We start from the raw sequence: 23,999 nt of genomic DNA on the forward strand, positions 1-23,999 counted from the left end.
GGCTAATAACCCCAGCAGACAGGTAATGGGCGTTTTAGCAGACGGGAAGTGGAGTCTAGGAAGAAAAGTAGCTGTTACTAGTACCCCAGGGCTATTTTTAGATCTCCCTTCTCCTACTCCCAACTTCGGTGTCTTCTTAAAACAAACAAGGGATGTTTCTTTAAAAATAAGAAATACCAAATATACCAATATTTACCATGTTTTGAACCCAAAAATAAACGTATAAGATGTACTTATTGGATGCAGAAGATCACGGTCGGATGCGCGATAGGTATATCTTACACCTTTAGTTCAAGTTAACAAATACTTATCGGCCACCATGCATACAAAGATGATGATACTATTCTCTGTACAGGTGGTGAAAATTAATTAGAAAACCCCCCTCTTTTGAAGGCTGCAATGTTTTGGAGCTTGTGTGTGTGTGTGTGTGTGTGTGTGTGTGTGTGTGTGTGTGTGTGTTTAAAATATAAGTAATATATATAAGTAATATGCCATAGAAATAATATAAGTTACATAAAGCAGTATAAAATAATGTTAACTGGTATAAAGCAATCAGTCATGATTTGTAGTGACAGACGATTACGGTGAAGGTGGAGACTTACTATGGCCAACCCTCCATAAAATAGTGCTGCAACTGTTGTAGCACAGGGTGGTTTTGTTTCTGACATAAAATTCTTTTAAAGTTTGCATTTTTTCCAGATCTTCTGCTAATATCTGGAAAAACACTTCAGTGGAGTTAACATTTCTTTAATACTTTGCATCTTCTAAGTAGAACCGCAAGGTAAAGTAATCTGTTTTAGCTAAATTGATGAGCCAGAGTCATACATAAAATCTGGAGGCTGGCATTTCTGTACATCGTATACACTCGACCCTTGAAACAGTGCAGCTTTGAACTGCGTGGTCCTGTGCACTTACTTCCTTTTTGATAAGTACAGTATCATACTGTAAATGTGTTTTCTCTTCCTCATGATTTTCTCAGTAACATTTTTGTTTCTCTGGCTTACGTTATCGTAAGAATACAGTGTATAATGCACATAGATTACAAAATCTGTGTTAATCGGCAGTTTATGTTATTGGTTAGGCTTCTGATCACCAGGAGGCTATTAGTAGTTAAGTTTTCGGGGAGCCAAAGCTCATATACAGATTTTCAGGGCGCCTGGGTGGCTCAGTCAGTTAAGCGTCGGACTTTGGCTCTGGTCACACGATCTCACAGTCCGTGGGTTCGAACCCCGCGTCAGGCTCTGTCCTGGCAGCTCAGAGCCTGGAGCCTGCTTCGGATTCTGTGTCTCCCTCTCTCTCTCTCTGCCCCTCCCCTGCTCATGTTCTATCTCTCTCTCTCTCAAAAATAAATAAACATTTTTAAAATTTCAAAAAAAAAAAAAAAAGTCATACACAGATTCTCAACTGCATGGGGGAGGATCAGTGCCCCAACCCCCCTGCATTTTTCAAGGACAACTGGTGTTAACATCTCTAAACCTCCCTTCACACACCAGACTGTTTTTAATGCATCATCTGACCCAGGAAGTTTTTGGGTTACCATATGATGACCCTTCTTGCCAGAATGAAAGGGACCTGAATGGGTTGAGTCACTGGTGAAGTGCACCTGCTGTGTTTGGTAGAAGGCCAGTTCTTTCCTACGTCTGTTATACTTTTAAAGACACATGTGTTGGAGTTTTGGGATTTAATTGTGATGTGTTTGCATGCTTTTTGAGTAGATGTTTTGATCAGTAGAATTATATATGGATTTCTCTAGAAAGAAATATATTGGGGCGCCTGGGTGGCTCAGTTGGTTAGGCATCTGACTCTTCATTTCAGCTCAGGTCATGATCTCACGGTTCATGACTTCGAACCCCATGTTGAGCTCTGTGCTGACAGTGCAGAGCCTCCTTGGGATTCTGTCTCCCTCTCTCTCTGCCCCTCCCCTGCTCACTTGGTCTCAGCATAAATAAATTAACATTAAAAAAAAGAAATATATTGCTGTTAGTTAAAAAAATGTTTAATATGGCCATATTTCTCATTTTATCCTTTATTCTTTTTTTTTTTAAAGAGTCAACACAGACTGTTCAAGCGCTGCAGTATTCAACTGCTGACGGTCCACTCACGGCAAGCAAAGATTTAGAGATCAAAACCTTAAAAGAAGAAATTGAAAAACTAAGGAAACAAGTAAGAGGTAAATTTCTGTGATTCACTATTCATTCAGATTAGTAGGTTTAAAAAAAAAAGTGCTGTTTACACACAAAATATATACTGAGTGCCTGTCTCATGTTATGTAATGTGAGCTCTGCACCAGGAATGGGAGAGCAAATCAGAATGGTTTCTGCTGTCAAGGAACTCACATTTCGGTATGGGAAAAAATAGTTTCTGCAGTACATGAGAAACATGAGCATAGGTCCCTGGGGAGGATCAGGAGGGGCGCCTCTCCAAGGCTCACGCCAAGAAAGATGGTGCTTTGAGAAGATGTATTAGTTTGGGAGGTTTAGCTGGAACTTGTCTGGCTGAGCATATACACGAACAGGGGAGGGAGTGTCAGGAGTCAGGAAGAAGGACAGTGTAGACAAGGAAACTGCATGTATGCGGACAGCAAGACACGAACTTTTATTTTCTCTGTAACAGTTCCTTTCGGCACATTGACGAGATTTAAGTAAATTAATTCAGACAAGTGTCGATACGTCCGTTCCGTCCATTCGTGCGTTGAGTCCGTTCGTTCAGCAAATACTGATTGAGCACCTGCTGGGGAGCAGGTATGGTTTGAGGCTCTTGGAATGCAGTTCTAAGCATGATGACAATGACAGAACCCTGTTCTTGCGGGACTGGAGGGCACCCAACAGACATAAGACAGTAACTATGTAACTCTGTAAATGACACACTATGTTAGAAGGTGGTGAGTACTTAGAGCAGAATACGGAGAAGGGGTCAGAAGTCCAGGATGGGGAGTTGTGTCATCTTATGCAGGCTGGCCTGGGGGTAAGCCTCACTGAGAAGGTGACAGGTGAGCAACAACTTGAAGCAGGTGTAAGGGGCTAGTGTGTACTTAAATGGGAAGCACACGTTCCACGCAGAAGGACCAGCCGGTGCAAAGGCCCCGAAGTCAGAATGCGCCTCAGGAGTTCGGACGGCGTGGCTGGAGCAGGATGAGCTAGCAGGGAGGATGATGGAGACGGACGGGGTGGAGAACAGAGGGTTGGGTAAGGCTTGTGCCCTCATCAGTACAGTCTCACTGTTACAAGGTTTTTGGTTTTTTTTTTCTGTCAGTGTAATGGGAGCCTTTTGCAGGGTTTAGAGGCATGGCACCTGGTCTCAGCATAAGAAGAGAGAGAAGGTACTGGCTTAGCCAGGATAGTCAGGCCTCTCCAGAAAGGCCGTGTTAAGACCAAAGTAAGTGAAGGAGAAGAAGAATCTGAGATAGGATCTTTTATGAAAATAACTATTTAAAAAAATTTTTTATGTTTATTTGAAGGGGGAGGAGAGAGAGCAAGGGAGCACGTGAGTGCGGGAAGGGCAGAGAGAGAGGGAGACACAGAGCCCGATGCAGGGCTCGAACCCACGAACCGTGAGATCATGATCTGAGCTGAAGTCGGATGCTTAACCGCCTGAGCCCCCCAGGCACCCCTAAAAAGGACTGTTTGAATGCCATGTTAATACTTTGCTTATATTAAATACACATGGAGCTCTTAAATTTGACCATAATTTATGCTGTTTATTTTTTTTAAGTGGCTCTCTTCCTAAGAGATATCTCTTTATCAAATTTCTGTAGCTTTATTTTCTACAGTTAAGGTGTTTGGAAATATGATACGCAGAATCATTTGCTTTGCTTTGCTATCAACAATAAAACATCAAGAGCACTGAATGTGTTAGTTATTTGACACTGAAAAAAGTGACCAGCTGGGATGGTTAGGGATTTATCTTCAGAGAGGTAATATAGATTGAGATGAGTAAGCCCATTTTATTAGCTCTCAGAGGGTGTTTTTTTTTTTTTAATTGATTTCCTAAAAAAAATTTTTTTTTAATGTTTTATTTATTTTTGAGACAGAGAGAGACAGAGCATGAGCAGGGGAGGGGCAGAGAGAGAGGGAGACACAGAATCTGAAGGAGTCTCCAAGCTGTCAGCACAGAGCCTGACGCGGGGCTCGAACTCAAGAACCGTGAGATCATGACCTGAGCCAAAGTCGGACGCCCAACCGACTGAGCCACCCAGGCGCCCCTAATTGATTCCTTTTTAATTGATTGAATCCTTAGGATTTTCTGTGCTAATCATCATGCATCTGCAAATAGGACGGTTTTGTTTTTGCCTCTTCGATCTGTGTGCTTTTCGTTTCTTTTTGCTGTACTGGCTAGAATCCCCAGCGCTGTGTTGGAGAAGAGTGATGAGAATATACATCCTGGCTTTCTTCCCAGTCTTAGGGGGAAGCCTTCAGTGTTTTGCCCTCAAGCGTAATATTAGCTACACATTTTTTTATAGGTGCTCTTTACCAAGTCAGAAGTACACATCTATTTCTGTATTTCTGAGAGTTTTTATCACAGATAGTTGTTGAAATTTGTCAAGTATTTTTTCTGCATTTATCGATATGAACATGTGATTTTTCCCCCTTTTGTTAGCCTATAAGTATGGTGGATTAGATTGGTTGATTTTGAAATATTGGACCAAACTTACATCCCTGGAATATATACATCACTGGTCATGGTGTATAATTATTTTTATGTGTTACTGAATTTTATTCCTAGTGTTTTGTTAAGGATTTTGGCATTCATATACATGAAGAATATTGGTCTTTCGTTTTCTGCCTTTCTTTTTTTTCTTTCTTTTTTTTGTTTTTTGTACTGCCTTTGTTTTTGTTATCATTCTTTTATTTTTCTGTTTCCTTTCTGAGATATAGTTCACATACAACATTATATTAATTAGTTTTAGGTGCGCACATAATGGTTTAGTATTTGTATATATTGTGAAATGACCACCACAGGAAGTCCAGTTACCATCAGCACGCGTAGTTATAGATTTTTTTTCTTGTGCTTAGAAATTTTAAGAGCTACTCTCTCAACGACTTTTCTGTATGTGGTACAGAATTATTAGCTGTAGTCCTCATGCTGTGCATTGCCTCCCCAGGACTTAGGCATTATGTAACTAGAAATTTGTACCTGTGATCACCTTCACTCCTTTAACATGCCCTTGCACCCCTACTTCTTGGAACCACCAGTTTGTTCTCTGAGTTCACTTTTTTGGTTATTTTAGATTCCACACATTGAGTGAGATCATGCAGTGTTTGTCTTTCTCTGACTGCCTTTGTTTAGCATAATTCCCTCAAGGTCCATCCACTTTGTTGCCAGTGGCAAGATAGTGCTTATTTTAATGGCTCAGTGGTATTCCATTGTGCATACACCCCACGTTTTATTTATCCACATACCCATCATTGGACATTTAAGTTCTTCCGTGTCTTGATGCTTGTGAATGATGCTGCAGTGAACACGGAATGCATATCTTTTCAATTCAGTGTTTTTGTTTTCTTTGGATAAATAATCAGAAGTGGAATTGCTAGACCCTCCAGTAGTTCTATAAATTAATTAATTTATTTATTTTTGAGAGAGACAGAGACAGACTGCAGCCGGGGGAGGGGCAGAGAGAGAGGGAGACACAGCATCTGAAGCAGGCTCCAGGCTCCAAGCTGGCAGCACAGAGCCCAGCACGGGGCCATGACCATGAGACCGTGACCTGAACTGAAGTCGGGCGCTTAATCGACCGAGCCACCCAGGTGCCCCTATTTGCAATTTTTTGAAGAGCCTCCATGTTTTCCAAAGTGGCTGTACCAATTTATGTTTCCACTAACAGTGCACAAATATTCCTTTTTATCTGCAACACTTGTTTATAACACTTGTTTGTAACAACACTTGTTATATCTTGTCTTTGGACAGCAGCCATTCCAACAGGTGCGAGGTGATATCTCATCATGGTTTTGATTGGCATTGACCCGATAATTTGATGTTGAGCACCTTTTCATGTACCTGTTGGCCATCTTTATGTCTTCTTTAGGGGAAAAAAAAAGAAAAAGTCTATTCAGATCTTCTGCCCATTTTTTAATCAGATTATTTGTTTGCCGTTGAGTTTTACAAGTTTCTAAAATATATTTTCTGTATTAACCCCTTCTCAGATATGTGATTTGCAGGTATTTTCTCCCATCCATTAGGTTGCCTTTTTATGTTGCAGATGGTTTCCTTTGCTCTCCAGAAGTAAGTTCAATGTTGTCCCACTTGTTGACTTTTGCTTTTGGCGCTCTTTGGCTGTGGTATCAGTGTAGTGCTGGCCTCATAAAATGAGTTTAAACGTATTCCCTCCTCTTTCATTTTTTGGAAGAGTTCAAGAAGGATTGGTGTTAATTCTTTTTACAAGGTTTGTTAGAATTCACCAGTAAAACCACCAGGTCCTGGGTTTTTCTTTGTTTGGAGGTTTTTGATTATTAATTTGGTATCTTTAGCATTATTGGTCTGTTGAGATTTTTTAATTTATTCACAATTCAGTTTTGTTTGGTTTTATGTTTCTATAAATTTATCCGTTTTTCTAGGTTATCCAGTTTGCTGGCATGTAATTGTTCATAGTAGTCTCTTATGATCTTTGTATGTGCTGCCCATTGAAATGTTTCCTCTTTCTGGTTTTATTTATATGAGTTGTTTTTTTTTTAAGTCTAGCTAAAGTTTTGCTCATTTTGACTGTCCAAAAACAATCTCTTAGTTACATTGATCTTTTCTTTGTTTTCCTGATGTTTGTTTCATTTATTGTTTCTCTGATCTTTGTTAATTCCTTTCTTCTGCTAACTTTAGATTTAGTTTGTTCTTTTTCTAGCTGCTTGATATGTAAAGTTAGGTGTTTGAGGTCTTTCATTTTTTTAATGTAGAGGTGTTTATTGCCATGAACTTCCTTCTTAGAACTGCATTTGCCATATTTCATAGGACATATAGTGTTTCCATTTTTGTCTGTTACAATATGTCTTTTTAATTTCCTTTTTAATTTCTTTTTGTGATCCATTGGTTATTTGGGAGTGTGTTATTCAATTTCCACATTTTTATGAATTTTCAAGTTTCATCCCTTATTGATTTCTAATGTCATACTTTTGTGCTTGGAAAAGATCCTTGGCATCGTTTGCTGAATTTCTTAAGACTTGTTTTGTGAGGTGCCCACATGGCTCAGACAGTTAAGTGTCCAACTTCGGCTCAGGTCATGATTCCACAGTTTGTGGGGTTGAGCCCCATATTGGGCTCTGTGCTGACAGCTCGGAGCCTGGAGCCTACTTCAGATTCGTGTCTCCCTCTCTCTCTATGCCCCTTCCCTGCACTTGCTCGCTCTCTCTCTCAAAAATAAACATTAACATTTTCTTTCAAAAAATTAAATAAGACTTGTTTTGTAACCTCGCTTGTTTTTTAATCTATTTATCCTGGAGAATGTTCCATGTGTGTTTGGGAAGAATGTATATTCTGCTGCTATTGGAGGGAATGTTCTATATATATGTCTGTTAGATCCACTTGTTCTAAAGTATAATTCACATTCCTTTCACATATAATTCACATTTCCTTATAGGTTTTCTGTCTAGATGATGTATCCAATGTTGGAAGTAGGGTATTGAAGTCCCCTACTTTATCGTATTGTTTATTTATCCCTTCAGATCTGGTGTATCTGCTCAGTATATTTAGATGCTACGGTGTTAGATGTATTTATAATTGTCATACCTTCTTGATAAATTGACCTTTTTATTGTCATATGGCAGCTTTTTTGTCACTTGTTACTATTTTTGACTTAACATCCATTTTCTCTAACTATAGCTACCCTTGTTTTCTTTTGGTTTCCACTTGGATGAAATACCTTGTTCTGTCCCTTCATTTTGAGCCTTTGTGTCTCCTTAAAGCTGAAGTGAGGCTTTTATAGACAGCATATAATCGGGTCTTGGTTTAATTCATCCAACCACTCTAGGTCTTGTTGTTGGAGAATTTAATCCATTTATATTTAAAGTAATAAAAGATTGGGATTTGCTAATGTCATCTTACTGTTTTCTGAGCGTTTTGTAGTTCCTTTGTTTAAGTTCGTCTCTTAACTGACTTCATTTGTAAGTTAATCATTTTCTATAGTGTTAAACTCTGATTCCCTTTTCTTTATCTTTTGTATTCCTACTGTAGCTTTTTGCTTTATGCTTAGTATGAGGCTGACATAAAGTATTTTAGTTATAACAGTCTGTTGTATGTTGATAACAATTATGGTTGTGAAATATAATTTAGAAAGCGTAGGAGGAGAAGAAAATCCTTATGGATTTACCCATATTTTAAAATATTTATTTATCTATCTATCTATTTATTTATTTAAATGCTTATTTTTGAGAGGGAGCGTGCACACACACACACAAGTGGAGGAGGGGCAGAGGATCTGAAGCAGACTCTGTGCTCACAGCACAGAGCCTGATGCGTGGCTTGAACTCATAAACTGTGAGCTGAAGTTGGACCCTTAACTGACTGAGCCACCCAGGTGACCCAGTTTACCCAATTTTTATATACCATGCTCTGTATTCCTTTTTGATATTGATGAGCTCCTTGTTCTCTTATTTTCTGTTTAGAGGATTTCCTTTAGCCATTTAAAAAAAAATTTTTTAATGTTTGTTTATTTTTGAGGGAGAGTGTGTGTGCAAGTAGGGAAAGGGCAAAGAGAGAGGGGGAGACACAGAATCCCAATCAGGCTGTCAGCACAGAGCCTGACGCGGGGCTTGAACTCATAAACCGTGAGATCATAACCTGAGCCGAAGTCAGACACTTAACTGACTGAGCCACCCGGGTTGCCCCTTCCTTTAGCCTTTTTTTTTTTTTTTTTAAAGACAACCCTGCTATCAGCAAATTCTCTTAGTTTTTATTCATCTGAGAATGTCTTAGTTCTCTCTTTATGACTAAAGAATATTTTTATAGGACATAGGATTCTGGGTTGATAGTTTTTTGTTTAAGCATCTGAAAAATATTGTACCACTTTCCTTAGGACTCTGTGGTTTATGAGGAGAAAATCACAGTCATTCTGAGGGTTTTTTCCCCCCTTTATCTAGGGTGTTGTTTTTTCTGGCTGCTTGCAAGGTTTTTCTTCTTTTATAGTTCTCTGATGTTTAATGGTGTGTTTTGGCATGGTTTTCTTGGGGTTTATTCTGTTTGGGATTTGTTCCTCTTCTGTAATAAAGACACATAAATGTGTCTTTACACGTTTTTCCACTTAATTACTTTGAGTACTTTTACAGACCTGCCTACTGATGACTTAGATGTTACATCTTTTGTTATCCATCCACAAATCGTTGGGTCTCTGTTCATTTTTGTTTTCATTCTGTTTTTTCCCCCCACTATTTAGATTGGTCAATTTCTATTGCTTTATCTTCCATTTCACTGATTCTTTCCTGTGATTGAAAGAATCCTCTGATGGGTTCCTCTGTGGAACTCAACAATCCAGATTTTTTTTTACATTTATTTCTAAATTTTCCATTTTGTTTTTTGTAAACTTGTTTCTTTGCTGAGACTTGCTGTATCTTCGCTTAAGTCTTCTGTTCGTTCATTTATTTCAGATATGTCCGTAATTGCTCGGTGGAGCATTTTTATCTTAGCTGGTTTAATGTCTTGCCAGATATTTCTAACATTTCTATTATTTCATCGTCTGCATCTGTTGATTTCCTTTTCTCATTCAAGTTGAGATTTTCCTAGTTCCCGATAGGATGACTGATTTTCAGTTAGTGACTCTGGATCTTATTTGCACTTTTCCATTTTCACCAGCTTTTCCCGATACCACTCCAGCAGCGGTGGCTTGCCAGGTTGAGGTGGAGGTTCACTTTCCCCACTTGGCCTCCCGCGACACCCAGAGAAGGGCCCCTCGTTATTCCCGGAGGAGGTTGGGTTTTCGCCAACTCGCCAACGTCGTTCCATCAACGAGGGTGGGCATCGCCCTCGTACCACCGGGCAGTGGCGGACATTCTTCCTTCTCTGACACCAGCCCAACGCGGGGACGGTGGAGAACCTCACTGCTGCCGCTGAGGGGGTGCGGAAGTGCTAGTTGCCCACGTGGTCTCCACGGACGTTGCATGTGAAACGCGTGTGTTACGGCCAGTGGCCCTTTAGCAGTCCTCTGAGTACCCTCATGCCTCATGGTGTGTCTGTTTCTGGGTGCTTCATCATAGCCCGATGTGATTGAGGTCTGGCTCTTCACGTGTCCTTCGCTGACAGATGTGGTTGTGGAGGAAGTTGCTTCTGTTGTTTAACTTGAGTGGAACAGTTGCTTCCTGAAAGTTTTCGGTCTTGCTAATTTGCCCCTTTCCTGGTCCTTTGGGTAGAAAGAGTGGACTTCTGTCGGGGCTTTTATTTGCTGCCCCTGTTGGCATTTCTGGATCACCAGTTTCTTTGGCTCTGTGTCTGGGAAAAATGAACCGCAAAGAAAACGCAGAGAACTTCCCGCTGTGTTGGTCCAGTGTTCCTGACATCACAGTTTCAGGTTCCCTTGTCCCCATCGGTCATCCTTTTTCTTCTCTCCAAATTTCATTTTTCTTATGTTTGTTTTATGTATGATGTCCAGAGAAGAGGGGAAATGTATCTAATCCTTCTTTCTGGAAGCAGAAGTCTCCAGAGTAAGCTCTTCAAATGTAGATCCGATCATGTCACAGCTTCTGCACATGTCCTAACGTGTCTTCCGTGGATGCCTGCTGGCTCCTGGGTGAAAGTGAAACAGCTCAGCTCTGTTTCCAAGTCCCTTCGTTATCCTGCATGTCGCTGCGTCTCCAGATTTCTGCCGAAGTGAACTACGCTTAGTTCTCCTCGGTCACATTCTGAGTTTTCGCTGTTTCATTGTTGTTTTCTCTTTTCTTTCTCCACTCCCTCTTCCTTCCCTCCTCCTCCTCTCATTCCTTCCTTCTTCATTCATTTATTTTTGCTTGTTTGCCAAAAACATTCCTCACTGTGAACTTAAGCTCCTCTAGAATACGTGTTACTGCTGACATAGGTTTTTATTTGTATATTGCTTTACTTCCCTCGCCTGACTGCTAGATAGTAAGCTTCTTGAAAATAGGAACTTGGTTCTTTCATTGATACGTCCAAGTGCACAGAAGAGTGTGTGACACGTAAAAAGCCCAAGTCAGTATGGGTTGACGAGTGACCAGTGAAACTTTGCTCTTGGAAACGTCCGACCGCTTCCCAAGATGTCTTCCTAATACGTCTTTCCGGGCAATTCGCGACACACTCACCCCTTACGTACAAGTCAGTGGTGCCTGGAAGGAGGCCTCTGACTGGGGAAATTGGTTACCGTTGACCTGTTGATGGAGATTTCCTACTTCCTAAATGCAGAGGCTATAGGACTGCTCTTCACTCGTTCTATTTTAGCTTTTCCCAGGGGTGGGGCAGAACCAGTGAAACCGAGGTGAAGAGAAAGGGCGGATCCTGTTTTTAGCATTCTTCCTTCCCAGCAGGTCTTGGGGGCGTGTGCTGGTCTCAGTGTGCCCAGGATTCCATCCCATCTCGTTCTTTTTTTTCCATCATTCGTTCATTTTTAAACCTCTTTTTACCTATTGCGGTAAAATGTACATAACATAAAGTGACCATTTTAACCGTGTCTGAGTGTCACATCAGTGGTATGTAACACATTCACGTGCTGTGCAGCTGTCACGCTCTGTCCCCGCAGCCCAGTATCTTCCCAGACGGAAACTCTCCGCCCATCAAACACCAGCTGCCCGGTCCTCCCACACCCAGCCCCTGGCACCCGCCGTTCTTTCTGCGTCTCTGCATTTGACTGCTCTGGGAGCCTCACGTGAGTGCAGTCATAAAGTATTTGTCCCTCCATGGCTGGCTGACTTCACTTAGCAGCGTCTTCACGGTTCACCCATGTTGTAGCCTGTGTCGGATTTCCTGTCTTCTACAACATTCTGTGTGTATGCAAACACTCCCTTCTGTTTTTACGTTCGTCACCGATGCACTTGGGTTGCTTTCCCATTTTGTTTATTGCAAAAAGTGCCGCCTTGCACATGAGGGAACATATATCAAGTCCAGAAGTAGAATTCCTGAATTTGTACAGAAATTCATGTTCAGTGTTTTTAGGAATTGCCGAACCGTTTTCCACAGTGGCTGTGCCATCATGTTCCCACTGGCAACACAGTCCTTCTCAGTTCAGCCCATAAACATCCTTATTGAGGTATTGTTCCGTACCAGAAATTATACTCGGTACTGGAGGCAGAGTGGTAAGGCTGGGGATAACCTCTGTGTCTCATTCACAGTTAAACCCATGCTGTCCTAAACATTTCGATGTAAAAGCTAGAGATAATAGAAAACAGGCTCTTCTAGGAACCTGCCCTATGAGTAGCCTTGACTATAGTCCTGGCTTTAAAGAAAAGTCCAAATCACCTTTGTTTTTTTTTTAAGTTTATGTATTTTTTTGAGAGCGAGAGACCGTATGTATGAGCGGGGGAGGGGCAAACAGGGAGGGAGGGAGAGAGAGAATCCCAAGCAGGCTATGCACTGTCAGCACAGAGCTCAACTTGGGGCTCGATCTCAGGAGCTGTGAGATCACGACCTGAGCCAAAATCAAGAGTCGGTGCCCCCAAATCACCTTCTGTTAGCTACTTCTTAAGCTAGATCTTTGTGTAGACAATTACACACCACCAGTGCCTGTATATCTTTTCTTTCCCTATGGCAGTGTTCTCCAATATATTGAGACTCCTAGAAAATTTTAATAAAGTTATAATTACTTAAAATTTCTTTTTAAAATCTTCTTTCCTTATCACACTCCAAACTCCCAAGAAGGTAAGACAGAATTTCCTTGTGTCATCTAATGGACACTCAGCAGATGAAAGTATAAATTCATACCCAATCATTTGATATTTTTCCCTGAGAAGATACGGGAATGGTTTCTTGTTTCCTGAATAATTATTGTAATCTCTAATGTGCTTTGTAACCCCCTTTCTTTTGTTGCCTGGAGATGGGTGGTTTGTCTGTCTCTGCAACCCTAAACTATTCCCCTCTCCCTCTGTCTCTCTCTCTCTCTCTCTCTCTCTCTCTCTCTCTCACACACACACACACACACACACACACACACACACACACACACACACTGCCCTGCATCATGTAAATGAAGGAGAAGGATAGGGAATGGAGGGATAGGGGTAGGTATAGGGGAACCTGTTTCCCCGTCATGATTGGAAGTCAGATCTCTTCCCATCTCAGAAGAGTCCTGGGTTATTTTAGGAATCAGAACGCAAGGGAGAAGTGGTGATACTGTGTCTGCACAGATCAGGGAGAGGTGCTTTGACTGTGCTTCTAACGCCGCCCTGGTCACAGTCCTCTCCCCTCGCGGGTCGTCCGTGCTCCACATCGAGTCCCGCGGTAGCCGTGGCCTCTTCCCCGGTCCTCCTCCCCTAGCTCCCATAGAACCTGCCACATGATCTACATTTGTGTTTCTGCTTCATTTATGATTTGTGGGGTGTTACTCTTTATCTTCCTGACCTGGTTATCTCCTTCAAGACAGAGTCTATTTAATATTTCTCTTCCATGCCACACAGTGCAAAGAAAATTTCCTTATTGTGTTTTTGTCCCTTATTAAATCCTCATAGGAACGATTGAATTTCCCAGCTGTCCTAGCAGCAGTGAGCTAGGAACCATTTGTTTGGAGCGTGCTAGCTTGTTGTGCTGGTCTGCTTCTGCTCTTTACTCACGAAAACTGCTTTTTAGTTACTTGGCCTAGAATGATATGGCTCATCGTGTTGCGTGAGGTATTTTTTGATAGTGTCTGAGGATTTCTTTCTTTCTTTCTTTTTTTATTTAAAAAAAAATTTTTTTTTACCGTTTTTTATTTATTATTGAGAGACAGAGCATGAGCATGGGAGGGGCAGAGAGAGAGGGAGACACAGAATCCCAAGCAGGCTCCAGGCTCCGAGCTGTCAGCACAGAGCCTGATGTGGGGCTCGAACTCACAAACCGAGATATCATGGCCTGAGCCGAAGTTAGATGCCCAACCAACTAAACCACCCAGGCGCTCCACTGAGGATTTCTTTCAAAGTCTTCATTGAATTCACCATTTGTTGTAGTGAAAGTAAATGTTCATGTGCCTTAGCCATTTGATAGTTGTCGGCCAAAATTCAGTGTATTCTGGATTTTTCTTGAGTTGGGGTTTTTATCTTTGGGGAATGCATAATTCTGTGTGTATCAGATTGGAAGCTTTTATAAATAATCGAGTGAGCTTGTCTTCTCCAACCCTTCTGTGTGAAACACGAAAACCTGACATATAATTCACAGATACACTTACCAACTCCATTGCAAAGCAGCCAAAGTGACATGGCTGAGAGAAAACCAGAATTTAACCCACATTGAAAGGGAACCATAAACCACTGAAGGCCTCCACCGAAGCCGCCTCATGGAGTCGTTTTGCTGTAAACTTGATGTGATGCAGACAGTTTATAAAACACTGATTTCATTTTTGTTGCTAATGAAAAGCAGTTGAGATAAGCGAATGACTCAGTAATTTGCAGAAAACCTTCACCACGCTGGGGAAAAGAGTAGAAGAAAGTAGGCGAATGAGACGGGATCACAATGCATACCATCCTATTGCTTCAGGCTGGCACACCGTAGCCGTGAACAGGACCAAAGTTAGACCCTCAAAGGACAAAAGTCAGCCATGTCACATACCAAATTTTGACTCCTAATTATTAGAAATAAACTTTTGAGGGGCGCCTGGGTGGCGCAGTCGGTTGAGCGTCCGACTTCAGCCAGGTCACGATCTCGCGGTCCGTGAGTTCGAGCCCCGCGTCAGGCTCTGGGCTGATGGCTCAGAGCCTGGAGCCTGTTTCCGATTCTGTGTCTCCCTCTCTCTCTGCCCCTCCCCCGTTCATGCTCTGTCTCTCTCTGTCCGAAAAATAAATAAATGTTGAAAAAAAATTTTTTTAAGAAATAAACTTTTGAGGGGCGCCTGGGTGGCTCAGTCGGTTAGGCGTCCGACTTCAGCTCAGGTCGCGATCTCACGGTCCGTGAGTTCAAGCCCTGCGTCGGGCTCTGGGCTGATGGCTCAGAGCCTGGAGCCTGCTTCCGATTCTGTGTCTCCCTCTCTCTCTGCCCCTCCCCCGTTCATGCTCTCTCTCTGTCTCAAAAATAAAAACGTTAAAAAAAAAAATTAAAAAAAAATAAACTTTTGACATCTTAAAAATGTTAAAACCTTAAAATAACAGGAAAGTATCACTTAAAAATGTTTCAAGGAAATTATTATAAACAGAAAAATTCCTGCAGGAAATGCTGAAACTTGAGAAAATGATAAAATATACTTTGCTGAACATAAGACTAAATATCCCATGATCTTTAAGGTTAAACATCCTGTGATGTTGCAGTGTTCTTCAAGTAAAACATTTATTAAATTAGACTGCTAAAGTTATTCTGTTGAGACAGAACAAAAACTAGTTACATGCAACTTCACAGATGTTGTTGAAAATCGTTGAAAACCGTGGTATCCATAAATGCACCTACACTCTCAAAACACCTCAGATCAATAAGCTCTTAATAAATCTATAAATTTAGGGCACTGAATATCAGTAAATTGTTTTGTTGAAGGACTCCAGCAGCAGTTAGTATGGGATACGCTAACGCATTTAAGTGACTTCTTGGCTACAGGACTCTCTATACACACAAAATCTCTTTATGGTAGGACCAGTGTCTTATGAACGTGACTTCATTTATTGAAAGCGTTGGACTCAGCAATACACAATACTTTGTGCATCATCTATTCCCACACCTGAATTTGCCAGACCCGGGGGATCTTGTTAAAATACGGATCTGATTCATTAGGTCTGGGTTGAGGCCCGAGATTCTGCATTTCTGGCAAGCTCGCAGGTGTTCCTGCTACTGTGTGGGGATGACTCTCCCAGTGGGAAGGTTTTGTAAAGAACAGAAATTGACAGTGAATGTGTGTAGATTTCTCGGTTTTGTGGGCTTCAGTTCTTCAGCTTGCCAACCTACTTCTGATGCTGTGACTATTTCGTGTCAATTTATCCAATTTTATGCAGGCAGTGTGTTCAAATGAGTGAGGCTGTTCTGTTTCGTAATAACTCTTCTGAAGTGATAATGTTAAGAATTGTCGCTTTCCCAGAAGAAGAGGCCGATGCAGGATTTCCTGAGTCCTCGTCTCCGCTCCAAGACCCATTTAGCAGTGTGACCTCAGGCCAGATATCCAGCTCTCCTGGCCTCAGTTTCTTCTTCTAGAAAATGGAGGAGCTGACCTAGATCAGAGGCGTTCGCGTATTTACTTTCCGAAATCAGACTTTGTTCTTCAGATAACCGCTAGTGAAACTGGCCTGCAGCCATGAGAAGCACAGTCGTCTTAATAATAATTTGGCTAAAGTCAGCGCAGGAACGCTGATAACCAAACATAGAGGAAAATGGGTCTGTTTTGTCCAGTTGGTTGCTTTTGATTTTTTTGATAGTTTTAAGCTTTTAATTGGCTCTGAAGGTACTTTTCTGGAAGTATGGTCTTCTTTTTCTAACAGAAATGTAAGACGTTTTTCATGCAAGTGTTACACACTTTCACACTGATATTAGCCGTACCCTTTCTTCAGTGAACTTGACAAGCACTTAATTGTCGTGAGTTATAGTCATACTGGAAGGGGTGTCTATAAGCCTGATACCAAATTCAGGATAGTTATTTTTTTCAACTTAGTTGTTTAAAACCTTGGTTTCAAGCATTTGTTTTTATATGAATACTAACATAAACACTGTTGTCTCTTTTTAGAATCGAGTCACTTGGAACAGCAACTTGAGGAAGCCAACGCTGTGAGGAGAGAGCTAGATGATGCTTTTAGGCAAATCAAGGCTTATGAAAAACAAATCAAAACACTACAACAAGAAAGGGAAGAATTAAACAAGGTAAAAATACATGGATACATTGTTAAACCCGGTTTTAGATTCTTAATCTTACTTAATTTGTATTCTAAAAGCTTTCGTAATGAGTTACAAGAACATAAAGTATATGTTGTAAAATGTTTAATTATTTTGGTATGTGTCATTTGAGTAATAGCTAGTAATGAAGACATTTACATACTGTCAAGATTTTTAACATTCAGAATCATCTGTTCTTTTGAAAAGTCTAATCAAAGGACTTGATTAAAAGGAAATGTTTTAGGGGCGCCTGGGTGGCGCAGTCGGTTAAGCGTCCGACTTCAGCCAGGTCACGATCTCGCGGTCCGTGAGTTCGAGCCCCGCGTCAGGCTCTGGGCTGATGGCTCAGAGCCTGGAGCCTGTTTCCGATTCTGTGTCTCCCTCTCTCTCTGCCCCTCCCCCGTTCATGCTCTGTCTCTCTCTGTCCCAAAAATAAATAAAAACGTTGAAAACAAAAATTTAAAAAAAGTAAATGTTTTAAAAAATATTACGGAATAAGCAAACAGTGAGATATGTGTCATGTCTTTGGACAAATAAAAACTAAAGGCATATTTTCATTGTGATTTACTGATATGAACATTCTTAAAAGATTAGAATAAAAAATTTCTTTAATGTTTTAATTATTTTTTAAAATGTCAGTTTATCTTTCAAAGCACGGATGAAGAAGCTAAAGTTATTTTCATAAGAACTTGATATAATACTTAAACAGTATTAGAAGCATCAACAAAATTTATTAATAGCAAAGACAACCTAACACATCCCATAAGTAATACACACCAGAGAAAAACATTTTACTTAAACCACTCAGAATGTGTACTTTGCCTTTCATTAACAAATTTTAAAATGTTGGAATTAATACTAGCCAACACAAAAAAGAAATGAGTGGTTTATGGCTTACGTAAATTGTATTCAGTGATGCGGTATATAATTGATAATATAATGAAGTTCTTTTGGAGAAGATCTTAAAGTCTTGCTGCCAGTAAAGAAATGGAGGCAATTAAAAATAAAACAAATAACCTTTTGCTGATGAAGCTAATAGAAAAGACTGACAGAGAAAGCTGTAAAGGTTAAATTGAATTTGATTAGTATCTTTTTGCTTTTTTCTTAATGCAATTATAAGCAGTTTTGTGTACAGATCCATTTAAATTCATGGTCAACTTAATAAAATTTGGAATTTATAACAGATGTTATATTTGTTTTAGTAATATTATAGTAATATTATAATAATATTAGTGGTAGCTGTTGTGTATATAAAGGTAGGATTATTCAGCCAAACTTAGTAAACATAAAAAAGATGAGAATCCAACATCTAGATTTATAGTAACAAGTATCTTGCCAATTTTATTAAGTTTTAATGTTAAAAATCCTTTTTTAGCATATTTTGAGAAGAGGGTAGTGCTAAAAAGAAATATTATATTGGTATTTTAAGGGATATGCTTAATATCCTACAGGCAGCAGATAATCTTTTTAACATTTTTTTCTTTAGATACATATAAAAGAATAAACGTAACATTATAGGAGTTTTGATGCACATAATATAATGCCTGTCTCTGAACCGACCATCTAACTTAAGGAATAGGAACATTATGAATTTTGTGGCATAGCCCTGGCCAGTCATTTTTTTTATCCCCTTCTCCTTATTGTCCGTCATTTCCTTATTGAAAAATACTTTTTATCCCTTAGTACTATAATCTCTAAATAATGTATAATAGGAGATAACAAGTAGAGCATAGGGGATATAATACTCTAACAGCACTGTGTGGTGACAGAGGGTAACTATGCCTATCACAGTGAGCACTGAGTAACGTACAGAACTGTCCAGTCACTATGTTGTGCACCTGAAACTAGCATAACGTTCTATGCTCGTTATACTTCAGTGAAAACAAATAAAAATGCCAGTGCCAAATGCTGAAGATGAGCTTGTAATCTGATACCTTATTTCTGGAAAGCTAATTTGCAACAGGTATCCAAAGCCTTCAAATACTAAAGTCCTTGATATAATAATTCCATTTGTCGAAATGTAACTCAAGAAGATAATCAGACATTGAAGCAAAGATTTGTTCACAGAGAACAAATTACCACATTTATAAAAGAAAAATATTAGAAACTGCCAAAATGCCCGACCAGTTCATATGATGAAATATTATATAGCCATTAAACCTGGTGGCTAAAGAATTTTTAATGCCACAGGAAATGAAAATACACATACGTTATTTGGTGTGGCTTGTTTCTGAGCTGTGTAAAGTGGTACGTGCAGTTTTGCACAGTTTGTTGTTTCACTCGTTGTATTTCTAAGATGCATCCATGGGACTGTAGAGCACTCATTTATCTGCTGTATGGTACACCATTATGTGAACGCTCCAGAATCTATCTATTCAGTTGTTTGTCTACAGACATTAAAGTTGCTTACACTTGATAGCCACTATAAATGAACGTTCTTGAATATGTATGCTGATACGCACACACTTGTACACAGAATCACGAGTAGAATAATTGGGTCATAAGTAATGCAAATATTCTGTTTTTTATGGTAATGCCAAATCGTTTTCCACAGATTGTACCAATTTACACTCCCACTCCCACCACCCGGTCTATATTCAACAATACTTCATGTTACTAGATAGTTTATTTTGGCCAACCCCATTGAAGTTCGTATTTTAGGTCTAGAACGTTCTATTTATGGTCTTAATTTCTCCAATTACTAATGAGGTTGAGTATCTCACGTATGCCCACTTATCAGTTCTGTTTCTTCTGTGAAATGCCTCTCAGTATCTTTTGTACATTTTCCTGTTGGGTTTTTTTGTTTTTTTCTTACTGGTTGGTTAAGAATTCTTGAAAATTTCTATATTGATCTTTTGTCAGTTGTGTATATTAAGATGCCTCCCAGTTAGAGGCTTGACTTTTCATTTTCTTTATGGGAGCTTTTGAGTAACAGAAGTTCTGAGTTTTAATGTAGTCAACTATATTGATCTTTCTTTTTAGAGATTTGCTGGCTCATGTAAGAAACCTAAGGCTAAAATTCTCAGTTGTTTTTTTTTTAAAGTTCTCGGTTTTTATTTTGACGTTTTAAAGTTTGGCCTTTGGTATTTAAATTTTAACATACCAGATTTATTTTTTCATATCATGTGAGATATAGGGATCCAATTTCAGATTTTCCTCTGTAGCTAATAGTTGTTCATTTACTAAATAGGCCCTCTTTTCCACAGTGACGTGCAGCGTCACCTGTCACATTTCCATTTATGCATGACTCTGTTATCTCACCTCTCCATTCCTTAAAAACTGTGATGAGATCTTGATTAAAATTGTGTTAAATCTGTAGAGTCATTTCAGGAGAACTGACATCATTACAACATTGAATCTTTAGGTTCTTACTGTCCACATTTATTAATATTATTCCAAACGCACACACAGATTTCAAGACCGGAGCATAGTATTGTGATGTACATACAGCAGAAATACGCACACTGCTCCCCTGGGTGCTGTCTTACCTCTGGGGCAGTGCAACGAGAGCTGGATAGATAAAGCCCTATACACACACACACGCACGTGCGCACACACGCACACACACACACACGCACATATATTTAGATGTATGTATATACATCTGTATATGTATGGAGTCTGTGTTGTGGATGAGGAATCCTAAAAACCTGAGGGTGTTTTATATAAAGGAGGAGAAGCAGATGCTTCCTACTCCCTGCCCCCATCATCTCTACCCATCCTTCTGAGAGTCTCCTTGCAAATGTAAAGAGAAGAGTCTAGGACCCTTTGGAATATAAATAAATCACTCCAGTGGGAAAGATAAGCCCAGAGCCTACAGCTCTATAAAGAGGGTGGCTCCCTGATCCAGGTTCCTCTCTCCCACCTCTGTTGAAATATAAGCACATACATCCAGGAGTTAAATCTCTTCGAGTTTCTCATTCTAAATTAGTCATAAATTTATAAGGCTTGCTTTTAGCCCAGGTCCCAACTTTCAGTACAAAGTTTTAGGAAGGTCTGTCTGTACAAAACCATAAAAATCTTTCCTCTGGAGCCCCACGGTCTTTCCATCCGCAGACTTGGTAGATTTCACCATATCTTTAACATCTTAAATGTTTTAACATAAAATTTTAATGTAGGTCTCATTTGCCTTTAAATTTACTGTTCTATTTTTTTCATATTTTAAATGGTATCTTTATAGTTTCTTACTGATTTTGCTTCGGCAACATTGCTAAATTCTTATTAATTGTACTAATATATTTGAGATTCTTAGGGTTTTCTGCAAATAATGACGGTTTTGTTTCTTCTTTTAATTTTTATGACTTTTCTTTCTTTCCTTGTCTCACTGTATTAGCTAGGACCCACAGTACAGTGTTGAATAGAACTGGTGATAGCAGGCTTTCCTGTCTTAGTCCTGGTTTCAAAGAAAATGCCTTTACTGTTTCACCACTAATAATGTTTTCTGTAAGTTTTTGGTAAACACTTCTTATCAGGTTAAGAAAGTTCTCTTCTATTCCTATTTTGCTAATCATTTTTATAATGGGTATCGGACTTATTAAATACGCTCTTCTGTACGCTATTACAACAGATTGCTAGGAATTTGTTAATATTTATTGATGTGATTATATGATTGTTCTTTAATGACTTGGTTTGGTAAGTTATATTTATAGACTTTTTCTAATGTTAAGCCATTTTTGCATTTCTGGGTTAAACCACAATTGTGCATATATTACCTCCTAAATAACAATATGCCAGTGTATGTAACACTTATGTAATGGCACTGCTATTGGAGTGTTTTACGTATATTGGATCATTTAATCTTTATAAGAGCCTTGTGATTTAGGTATTGTTGTTGTTGCTGCTGTTGTTATTAGTATTTTATAAATGATGAGACCATGCACAGAGAGGTCAAATACACTTGCTTAAGTGTACACTTGAGCTCACTTGCTCAAGATCATAGAGCTAGAAAGTGATGGAGCTAGAATTCCAACACAAGAAGTTTAAGTCCAGAGTTCATGCTTATCTACTTTATATATCACTGAAGCTGATTTGCTGATGCCGTGTTTTTTTGTTTTTTTTTTTTTAATATTTGATTTGTTTTTATCAGTAAAATTGGCTTGTAATTTTTTTCTTTTATTTTTCTGGTGTTTTTTATGGTATCAAGATTATATTGGTCTCCTAGAATGAGTTGTGTAGCATTGCCTCTTTTTCTCTTCTCTAGAAAAGTTTGTATAATAATGTTTGTTCCTTGAAAGGAATCACTTGTAAAACCATCTGAGTTTGGAAATTCTCTCCCTCTGAGGGGATGGGGAGAGTTTGTTAACTATTATTTAGGTACTTTAATCATTACAGGACTATTGAGGGATTCTGTTTCTTCTTGAAGCAGTTTTGATGAATTGTATTTTTGTAGGAATTCATTCATTTCAAAAGTTAACAAATTTATTGGCATAAAGTTTTCACTGTATCCTTTTATTAGCTTTTTTAATCTTTTCCAGGTTTGTAGTCATAGTCTTTTTTTCTTTCTTAACATTGTTTCTTTTTGCATTTATTCTTTGTTTGATCTCACCAGGTATTTGCCTATTTTATTATTTTTCTCAACTTTTGGCTTTGTTGATGTTCATTATAACATTTCTTTTTCATTAGTTTATGTTCTTATTTTTATTATCATCTTATGTTGGTGGAAGCATTAGTGTGTTCTGTCTCTTTCTGTGTGGAATTTCACTAAATTTAAACTTTTGTTTGTTTCAATACAAGTGTTTCAAGCTATAAATCTCCCCCTAAGTAAACCTTTTACTGCATTCTCATTTTATTATATGTGCTGAACATTTTTATTGTTTATATTTTCAACTTTTTTTTTTTAGTTCTAAATATTTTAACATGCTTTATGACTTTTCTCCTTGACCAATGAGGTATTATGGAATTTAGCCTTTTTAGAAATTTCTATTGTAATGGTGATATTATCAAAGAACTTGAACTGTTGATATCTGTTCTTTGAAATCTGCTGAGACTTGTTTCATGGCCTAAACAGACTGTTCCATTTTCACATATTCACTATATGCCTGAAAAGAATGTATGTTCCCAATATTGGGTGCAAGCATCTATATATGAAGTTTGATAATCTCTATATTCAGTATTTTTTAACTGCTTGGTTTATCTATTAATGATTGTCAAGTCAAAATTTCTCATTATCATGTGTTCACCAATTTTTCTATGATGATTTTGCAATTTCTTTGCAATCTATTTTGAGTCTGTCCTATGGAATGCTATCCTAACCATTTTTAAAATGTACAGTTCAGCAGTGTAAATTATATTCATGTTGTTGTGCAACTAATCTCCAGAATTTTTCCATCTTGCATAATTTTTTCTTGAAATTTAATTGAGTTTTTGTTTTTGTTCCCACATTTCTCACTACTTGTTTTAACAGTTTTTAATTGTTGCTCTTGAATATTATCATGCATATTTCACAAAGTCTCAATTATTATCTCCCCCAAAATTTAAGGACCTCTAATTCTGTTACTTCTTTCCAACTGTTGTGTTATTTTTGACAGTATTTTACTTATATCCTTTCTGTTTACTCTGCAAATGAGACATGTTTATAATACAGTCTTCTCTGCATATTTACATTCATATTTATGTTCACAAGTGTTTTGGCTCTCCCATTTCTCTGTCGTTAGACTTTGCTTTTTTTTTAATTTTATTTTTTATTTTTTTAAATTTACATCCAAATTAGTTAACATATAGTGCAACAATGATTTCAGGGGTAGATTCCTTAATGCCCCTTACCCATTTATCCCCCGTCTCGTAACCCTCAGTTTGTTCTCCATATTTATAAGTCTCTTCTGTTTTGTCCCCCTCCCTGTTTTTATATTATTTTTGTTTCCCTTCCCTTATGTTCATCTGTTTTGTCTCTTAAAGTCCTCATATGAGTGAAGTCATATGATGTTTGTCTTTCTGACTAATTTCACTTAGCATAATACCCTCCAGTTCCATCCACGTAGTTGCAAATGGCAAGATTTAATTCTTTTTGATTGCCGAGTAATACTCCATTGTGTGTGTGTGTGTGTGTGTGTGTGTGTGTGTGTGTGTGTGTGTATATATACACACACACATACATACATACATACCACATCTTCTTT

The 23,999-nt window shown here is 38.8% G+C and overlaps 1 protein-coding gene across 9 annotated transcripts in view; it reads left to right on the forward strand.

Annotated features, from left to right (window-relative positions):
• Positions 1-23,999, forward strand: part of CDC42BPA (CDC42 binding protein kinase alpha) — a 247,697-nt gene that overhangs the window by 104,878 nt on the left and 118,820 nt on the right. For all 9 annotated transcript variants that reach the window (XM_040451888.1, XM_040451895.1, XM_040451889.1 and 6 more), the window contains exons 10-11: positions 2,048-2,170; positions 16,739-16,872. In XM_040451888.1, coding sequence (XP_040307822.1) covers positions 2,048-2,170; positions 16,739-16,872 — 257 coding nt within the window. The remainder of the gene's footprint in view (positions 1-2,047; positions 2,171-16,738; positions 16,873-23,999) is intronic.

This window comes from Herpailurus yagouaroundi, unplaced genomic scaffold (assembly GCF_014898765.1).
Source record: "Herpailurus yagouaroundi ecotype Mexico unplaced genomic scaffold, PumYag 205, whole genome shotgun sequence".
NCBI classification, from domain to species: Eukaryota; Metazoa; Chordata; class Mammalia; order Carnivora; family Felidae; genus Herpailurus; species Herpailurus yagouaroundi.